At 41.8% G+C, this 9,153-nt stretch overlaps 1 protein-coding gene across 1 annotated transcript; it reads left to right on the top strand.

Annotated features, from left to right (window-relative positions):
* The first annotated feature begins 3,606 nt into the window (after window positions 1-3,606).
* Window positions 3,607-6,276, top strand: LOC143103549 (solute carrier family 2, facilitated glucose transporter member 1-like). The gene is made up of 4 exons (XM_076267282.1): window positions 3,607-3,622; window positions 4,576-4,634; window positions 4,740-4,900; window positions 5,942-6,276. The coding sequence occupies exons 1-4, from the start codon at window positions 3,607-3,609 to the stop codon at window positions 6,114-6,116; spliced, it is 411 nt and encodes a 136-aa protein (XP_076123397.1). The 3' UTR covers window positions 6,117-6,276.
* Window positions 6,277-9,153: the final 2,877 nt, after the last annotated feature.

Raw genomic sequence — 9,153 nt, 5'->3', positions numbered from 1 at the left:
GCATTAACATTCCATATGTCATGTTAATGTAACAGGAAGTAGTTGGAGGCCAAAATAGAATGTTCAAGCATTCTACTAACTATTTACATATTTAAGCCTTTGTCTATGTACATATTTGACATGACAGATGCAAGCTATTTGCTAAGGTGCTAGCTACATTTACGTTAGTTTATGACCTGGCAGGTTTAAGGTGCACACATAAAATCACATACAGTCACTAAATACTGGACTGTACACAGGCTAGTAGATTTTCAACATGGATTATGGAAGCCCTGATCATGCTGACTACAACAACACAAAAAACAAACAAAAAAACCTTTGGAATGTTGAGAGCTTACCAGATCCATATACAATCGACAAGGATCTGTGTATTGTAGACTGTAAAAAATGGCCAGCCATTTAATGGCCTGATAAAACTCTCTAATCCATACACCAAGCATGTACACAAAATAATAACTTATTTGATGACCCAGACAGCACACATAAATCTTACCGAGGTCGGGCCGATGAATGCTGTTACAGTCTAGAAGACATCGCCTAGGAAGCATTTGCTCATTTACAAGACATCGCCGGGATGTCGGCAAATCATCGAAAACGACGATGAGCCAATGTTTCAACGACTCATCAAAACTATGCCCACCCCCGGCTTATACGACCTTTATTTATTTAGGTCGGAACTTGAGATTGCACATTTTACACTAGGCTATAAATGATTCGATCTATAAAGACACAAGAAAGATGCCAGAAATATTTTCATTTCATTTTATTGAATGTTGTTAGAAAATGTTCCCCCAAAAATCAGGTTCTTCTCCTGCAAGAGACAAAAACAACAATTAATTCACCGCAACACTTTCATCTTTTAAGTCTACCCTTACCGATTGCTGTTAATGAACTTCCATAGATGCAGAGAACCACTACCGAGCTCGGAGAAATAGATTTCAAACCCATTAGCGTTACCTCAGCTGATATTTAAATCAAGCAGAAGCGAGCTAATGCCGTTTACTTGGCTAGTGCGCTAACGCCGGCCAAAACACAAACTCTGGAAGTGACTAGATAAAGTTGGGACTGAAACGTAGCCTACATTTGCTTTGGGAACTTCGGCTGATGCATATATCTGTGCATTTCCTCTGTGCAAAGGTGTTATGATGGGGGTTCACCCTTTATTATGACATCCCGTTAGTACGACAACCCTCTATTATGACATACCGTTATTACGACATGCCTCTATTTAGACATGCCCCTACTCCGATTTTTTTTAGTACCGCTAGTCCGACATTACCAATCCTCATTTTCAATTTATCTCTGCACCAACATCCTAGATGCATGGATGAGCTAGTCATGTCATCTGCACCTGCAGCTACACCAACACCCGCCATCCACTCCAAACAATGTTTTTCCACATAATCGCCACACATTTCAGTCAAAACCTTAGGTGATTTTGAACTGGCCATGTGAATAAATGTTACACATTATGTAAAACACAGGTAGCTTTCCTCATTTTATTCTCTAAGCTCTCAGGGGGAAACGGTCGGAAACTCTATGCATCAAACAAACTCTGTGCGTGCAGGCCACCTATATTGATTAATTAATGGCCGTCAATCAATGGCCAATTGCGCAAAGACGGGCCAATTGCGCAAAGACCGGCGGAATTCTTATAACCTGACTCTCGCCAGATGAATTTTGTTTCGCCTAGCGAGAGTCAGGTTAGAATTCTTACAGTCCAGTAGCCTAAACTACTTCAGTGAACGTTCAAATAACCCCCAGAGTTCAGTGTCCATCAGGGTGTTCAAACTGGATGTGCGATATATTCAAGTTGCTTATATTGCATTTTAGAGGACAATGATAAAGCCATGTGCAACGCATTTTGGCTTGCCAGCAGGTTGGATAAACTCAATTTACTACACAGTAATGTATGCTAGGAATATATCTTTTATATGTCATGCGTGCAATTGTTGAATTGCACATAACATGTCTGCATATTTATTTAGTCTTCTTTCTCTCGACTCTAGGCTAGCGCATGCATTATCATGGCCCTATAATTGTGCAAAGACAGGCGGGATATCCGACGCTCCTTTTACAGTAAACCACTTCACAACGAACGTTCAAATAACCCCCAGAGTTCAGTGTCCATCAGTCCCAACATTTGGAAACATAATCGAAAAGTCCAAGCGTGAATTGGGTGTGTTTTGATTTTGAGAGAGACTGGAGAAGGGCCGTATGTCTCACAGCAACTGCGATAACCTTGTTTCTTGAAGGCTATGCTTACGTCCAGATTGTCAGGATCTGGCCCGGACTGTTGAGTTTGTGCCACCCTGGTGGCCATTTTGTGTATTGTCCTGTGTTTGTTTTTGCCTGTTCCCCATGTGCTTTGTGTTACCTGCCTGTCATCTGTCTTTGTCTCCGCCCCATCTCCTTATTTGGTCTGTGTTTCCTGTCTTGTTTGTTTTCCCTCCATTTCTGCCTCCTCACCTGTTATTGTCTCTGATTTCTGATTTCGTCCAGTCCTCTGTCTTTCTGTTAATTGGTATGTATATTTCTACCCTCCTGTTTCTCTGTTCCTTGTTGGATCGTCTCTCAGTTTCACCTTGTCTAGCCCAAGTCCTGTTTGTATGTAAGTAAGTCTTTGAAAGTTTGTGTTAAGAATTAAATTGTTTTTGTCCGTAATTCTGCCTGGTGGAGTCTTGCATTTGGGTCCTCCTGCACAACCGACACCAGATATCCACATCTACTGAGGGTCGGCGACTATCCAATGCCCAATACTATTTGCAATACCCTCAATATACATATTGTTGGAAAGCTTATGGCTGTTCGTGTGAGTACAATAACTTAATTTTGTAAATTTTACCAAAACGACTGGTTTCGCCTTGCAGGGTCACATTTCATTCATTGTCTTCATCTTTTTTTTTATTCAAAACAATTCGTAGGTATCCATACTCAAGTCTAATTACCACCAGACACAAATAATCATCACCTAGGTTAAATCCTCTCTCTCTCTCCAAAATCTCTTCCTCTGAGATGCACACGCTATAGGCTATAATTTAGGCTACCCGACATTTCAAATGTGACTCTCTAATCAACTTTTTTTTAGCTCTTAAACACCTAAAATACACTGTTCAACGGAGCTGGTGTGTGTGAGGCGCACTCTTGGACTCCTTGAGACACGACTATCCTTTCGGTTGAAGTTATTGTGCGTAGGCTGTTATATAATCCAATCCTGTTGCCCCTGCTATTTATCAATGTAGCCTTTTATTGTTTTTTTGCCATGAATCGTCTGAGCTGTGATGAAATCGTGTGTTGTTTAAAGTTGGGATTACGGTAGGCCTAGGCTATACTGCCCATATTGGAATAAAAAAAATAAAGGCCCACCCTAGGCCTTCTTCGCAAAAGTCCACTCCGTTGAAAAATCCTGGCTACGCCACTGTTAATGACCTTGTGTCGGAATGGCAGGACGTCTGAAAAAAAAAGGTGTCGCTACTCCGACAATGGAAAAACAAAATTGTCGCAGTAGTGGGACGCTTGAAAATGAATGTTAATGCCGCCACTTCGACAATTAGACGCCAATGTCTAAGTAGCGGCATGTCGGAATAGCTGCATGTAACCGTTATGATGGCTCGTCCAGCAGGTTAGCTCAGCCAAGACAGTAACGTTAGCTAATAGCCTACTCCCACTCCTCTCCATACAAAAACGACAGCCTTTCCTGGGTTAAGTCTCACGGTCAACTAACAACTTTCTATTCTTACACCCAAGCATATTGCTGTCCTTGTACCGGTAATCATGGATGCTGTAGTGTTAACATTTCACCATAGCCGTTAACGTTATAGGTTTAACATATTTTCCAGTGTTAGCTCAACTAGCTAACGTGAATTAGTTCACAACGAAGTTGTAATTACCCCAAAACCGCTCTTTATATAATGTACACCAAGTTATGGCTTAGCCAGGCAGGCAAATATATCAAGTCATTTAATTGACACAATGCCTATTTTCTGACCATTCACATGAGTGAATTTACCAACCTGAAAATCGCTGCTCCAGGAGGCTGATCTGACATGCCTGGCTGCCTGCTACACACACACAAAAAAAGAACAGAGAGCGGGATCTGCGTTGGGTAGTAGGAACGATCAAAAGCCAACATACATGGAAGCTGGGGTAAAAAAAACAGATAGTGGGATCTGCTTTGGGTAGTAGGAACGATCAAAAGCCAACATACATGGAAGCTGTATGTGTGCTGTCTGGGGATGATTATTTGGGATGCACCAATTGTGAAATTCAGATGCTGATATTCAGATTTCTCATTTCTTATTTTTACTTCATTTTCGTTGTGAATCATACCCTTTGGTAAGAATGAAACGTTAGCCTCCGCAAATGTCACCGGATGAAATCACCCAATTAGGATTGAGTGAAGCATGAGTCGGCACAGAGGAGAGGACGAACGAGTATTGTTTTTTTCATGTTTTTGTTCCGTGTAGCTCATACCTATGTCTGACATATTTAATATGTCTCTCTCTCTCTCTGTCTTTCTTCCGTCAGAAACCCAAACAGGTTGATTTGGTTATCTGCTGTTCTCACTGACTACAGCCGTAATCGGATCCCTTCAGTTTGGATACAACACGGGTGTCATCAATGCTCCAGAACAGGTGTGATGTGTTTGTGTGTGTGTGTATTTCTGTCTGAAATAATCAGCTGAAATAAGTATGCTGGTCTTTCACTCCTGCACTCCTGTCTGTCATGTTGTGTGTCAGAAACTGCGAGCCTTCTTCAACAACACCTGGATGGAGCACTATGGGAAGCCCATCGAGCCAGGCACCTGCACCATCGTGTGGAGTCTGGCGGTGGCCATCTTCAGCGTGGGTGGCATGGCCGGGTCCTTCAGTTTGGCAGTCATATCCAACAAATTCGGCAGGTTGGTGTCAGTGCTAAGGGCATCCTATACAAATTTTTTTAATGCAACTCATTTTTGTGGTAAACAAAATGGATCACGCACCTTCTACAGCTCTAATCTCACCGTCTATGTAGAACCAGATTTGCAACTTGCTCTCCAACAACTCAAGAATCTAAGAATCACAAATTGCGTTACGGCAATTGTGCAATAGCCTACCTGTATTAATAATGACCTTGTCAGTTGACATGGGTCTTCAGAAATTATCTTTGAAGGATACTAGCCTTTTAGTGGTTTTTCATGACAGTTTTGTAAAATACAAATACTTCGCAACTACTGTACAGGGGTAGCTCAGTAGCAAAAAAAATATTGTAAGGAAAGGGAACATTTTGCTCAATAGAGTTATTAGAATTGATTAATGACTTGGCTAACTTTGCCTGTGATCCCAATCTGCTCATTGGCTTTTTTCAGCTTCTCGAAGTTAATTATCAAAGATACTGTATCATTGTAAGATGAACTAATCCACCCATGACTTTGTTGTGAAACACTAGAAAAGGGATCTGTGATTATTGCTGAGGGAGAAATAGAGCTCTGGCCGTTCTCCAACTTCTTGTGTTGTGCTGTAGTATTTCTGAGGCACTCTCCCCAAAGTGATGCCCCCATCACCATCACAGGGCACTCTTACACTCATTCGGTTGCCGTTCTCTCTGGATGCTCACTTTTACTGTCTTACTCATGCCTGTCTTCATTTCACAAGATCTCTTGTCCTCCTCTTACATCATATTCTCAACATGGGTTTATCTACCAGCACATTTTCAACGTGGGTTCATATATCTGTACATTTCCAACATGGGTCTATCTACCTGTAGTATCTTTGTCTGTCAGGATGGACTTTTTTGTTGCCAGAATCATTTCTCTTTTCTTTATTCCCCTCTTTTTATCCTCATTGCTTTCAAAAGCATTTTGTATCACTGTGTACTAAGAAGTATAGCATGAACCATGACAATCAGACAAATGACAAATGACATACTCATTTTGTAATTTAACTCTTTCTCATGTGCTCAGGCGGAAGGCCATGTTCATCGTGAACATCCTGGCCGTGATTGGCGGTGCCCTGATGGAGCTCTCTACCATCTGCTCCTTTGAGATGGTCATCGCCCTCTTCTGCGGCATCTTCACGGGCCTCACCCCCATGTTTTTTATGGCTATTAGGATATCTTTAGGATCGCCACCATGGTAGTCATGGACCACACTGGGCAGCAGAAGCTGCACAACATGGTGGCCTACTGCCAAAATGCAGACAAATGTCGGCGTGCCACCATCGCTGTGCATTTCGACGAGGTTTGGGATGACTAGGACTGCAATGAGATGTGTGATATCTGCTGCCAAGGCAACGACTACATCACTACATCGAGCTGGCCGGCTCGCTGGACGAGAAGGTGACCCCACTGAAGGTGTCCGAAACATGGCTGGGCAAGGGCCCTGCCAAACGCCGGCAGATGATCCGTGTCACAGCTCTGACCCGCTTTGAGGCTTCACGGGCCTCACCCCCATGTACGTAGGCGAGGTGTCCCCGACTCCACCGGAGACAGAACAGAATTGGTAAATCCAGTATGAAGCAAAATACTCAATTTGTGTATTTGTGTTACATTATTACTCATTTTTTTCTCTTTTTAGTTCCAGATGCAAATGCTCACCCATCACAGTCTTTGTCTATTTCATTTTACTTGTGATTATTCTTTTGTTGCTTATGGTTATTATTTTTGTACCATTAAAATGCTTGAGTAAATTTTACTTCCATTTGCTTTATTTTGTTGCTTCAAACACATAGAACATGGGTGGGCCAACTCTTCGGTATGCAGGCCAGATACTGAAAAATGTAAGTTCAAATGTTAGCAAGTCCATAGAGAATTACTACCAGGAGAGTGGCCGAGCAGGAAGGAATGACAACCCAGCCGACTGTATTGTTTTTTATGGCTATCAGGATATCTTTAGGATCGCCACCATGGTAGTCATGGACCATACTGGGCAGCAGAAGCTGCGCAACATGGTGGCCTACTGCCAAAAATTAAATAATGTTCAAAATGCTCTCTATAAAATTGCAACCTCTTGTGCATGACTTAGCTCGGCGAACAAAGCTGTCCATACTATGTTGTGAAGTGCTGGGAGAGAGAAGAGGGAAAGCAATTTAATGTATTAATATGCAAAAGTTTCATGCTGTAATCTAGACCTGACATCAAAGTAAATATCTGTTTTATATAGATTTCTACACCTGCAGCATTTGCCATTGTTACATCTGGATGTGTTCGGACCGCGAGCAGAAAGTTGCATATTCGTTTTTTCCACGGAGAAGCACTAGGGGGAGACGAAGCACCCACCAAACGACCCAAAAAGTGTTGTAGAACCATCAGAACTTGTTGCATAGGGCCTCTTTAAAGTCTCACCTTTTAATCGAGCTGGCTGTACAAAAATCATCAACAATGGTCTAGATTGCTGGGACTCTAGGACAAAGCTCCCAAAAACAGCTTGGCATTCAATGAGTTAAACACGGAAAATACACTGTTCAACAGAGCTGGTGTGTGTGAGTCACACTCTTAAAGACGCAACCTTTCGGTTTAATTCGGTTAAAGTTCTCGTGCGTAGGCTATTATAGGCTAGAATCCAATCCTGTCGATGCCCCTGCTATTTATCAATGTAGCCTTTTATTGTTTTTTTTTGCCATGAATCGTCCACTCCATCCACTCCGCTAAACTCTAGGAACGCAACCAGTAGGTGGCGATGAGATTACTTTCCCTCCCTATGGCTAGCTTGATGAAAATAGAACGTTGAAACCGGACATGACAATGTTAGCAAAAGCAGCTAAAACCAAAGTGTCTGCTAAAACTTAGCCGAAATTTCAAAATAAAAGACCACGTCCGCGATCCACACGGATCCAAAGCGGTTTCAGAGAAAGCATTGCTAATAGGGCTGAGACAACGCGTCGACGTAATCGATGACGTCGACCCAAAAAATACGTTGACGCAAAATATGAGCGTCATTCGTCAAGAATAACGTGTGCTGATAAATATTTTTAATTTTACACCTTCAGTGATTTCCATACGTTGACTAATCTGTGGCTGGGCACCACAAAATCAAAACCGGCCACCACACATTGATGTTCTATATTGTAGGCCTACTACAATCGTGAATATTTTGTTAAAGGGGAACTTGGCAACTATTTCAACGTAATAAACCCGTTTAGAAATCATTTGGATGGTTAAATGACCTGTTCCGGTGAAAATGGTGACTTTTCCCGCTGCCCCTAGCGTCCCCAGGCGGAAAACCAACCTTGCAACATTGAGACTACCGTCCCGAAAAGATAAGTGAGAAACAAGAAACTAGTTTTAAATCGTGTTTCTTACCTTGTAACATTCACATTGTCTGCCAAACTTATGCTAACCGTTTTGCTAGCTTGTAAACAAATCCATGTGCTTTATCGTTACCTTTGTCCACAGTTTGAAATAGCATAATGCACAATTTCTCCAGCAGAGGGGGAAATCCTGCCAAGTTTCCCTTTAAATGCACATGCAGAGGAGGAGCAGCGGGATCGTTACGAGAGAGAGCGGTCGGGGCGAGGAAAGGCTTTGTGAGTAAAAAGTGCAGCTCAATGAAATTATTTTATCTTATCTTTAATTTAAGTTGAAGGATTGTTGTTGCCACATAGAAGCACTGCATAGAACACAGTGGGCTAAATTGCTATTAAATCCGGTTAGCATCATGACCATGCTGCACAAATTTGTTCAAAACTGCTGCATTAAAGTTAAAGTAAACTCTGCTAAGGTCTTATCACAACATAGTACATTGAGGAGACTAAACTAAGTTAAGTTACAGTATGCAATCAAGCAGTATCTCAAAGCTAACGTTAGAATACTGTTTGGATGTCAAGTTTAGCATGCTTACTTGCAGCTGCTTGTATTCGTGCAGGGCTCATTTTATTGACTCTGAATGTTTGCAAAATCCCAATGTAAATGGAAAAGTGTTTTCCAAGACTCAAAAGTGCTTGTCCAAAGGAGAAGTACGAACCGTTATTTGAACTAACTACGTTATGAATTGCATCCACACATCAGCAGGCTTTTAACTGTGTTAATGTTAATTGCAAGGATTCCCACACAAACGTCTTAAAATGACAGGCACTCAATTAGACATACACTACTGAACTTCATTGAATGCTACCTCTGACTAAGAATGCATTACTTTGCACTTGTATAGTCTTTTATTTTGGAATCTTAAGAGCAATA

Source organism: Alosa pseudoharengus, unplaced genomic scaffold (assembly GCF_046254945.1).
Source record: "Alosa pseudoharengus isolate Yale_2024_CS ecotype anadromous, Long Island Sound unplaced genomic scaffold, YU_APseudo_1.1 YU_APseudo_1.1_scf_48, whole genome shotgun sequence".
Classification (NCBI taxonomy): domain Eukaryota; kingdom Metazoa; phylum Chordata; class Actinopteri; order Clupeiformes; family Clupeidae; genus Alosa; species Alosa pseudoharengus.
Note: the sequence above shows the minus strand (reverse complement) of the source record. Positions and strands in the feature narration are given on the sequence as shown.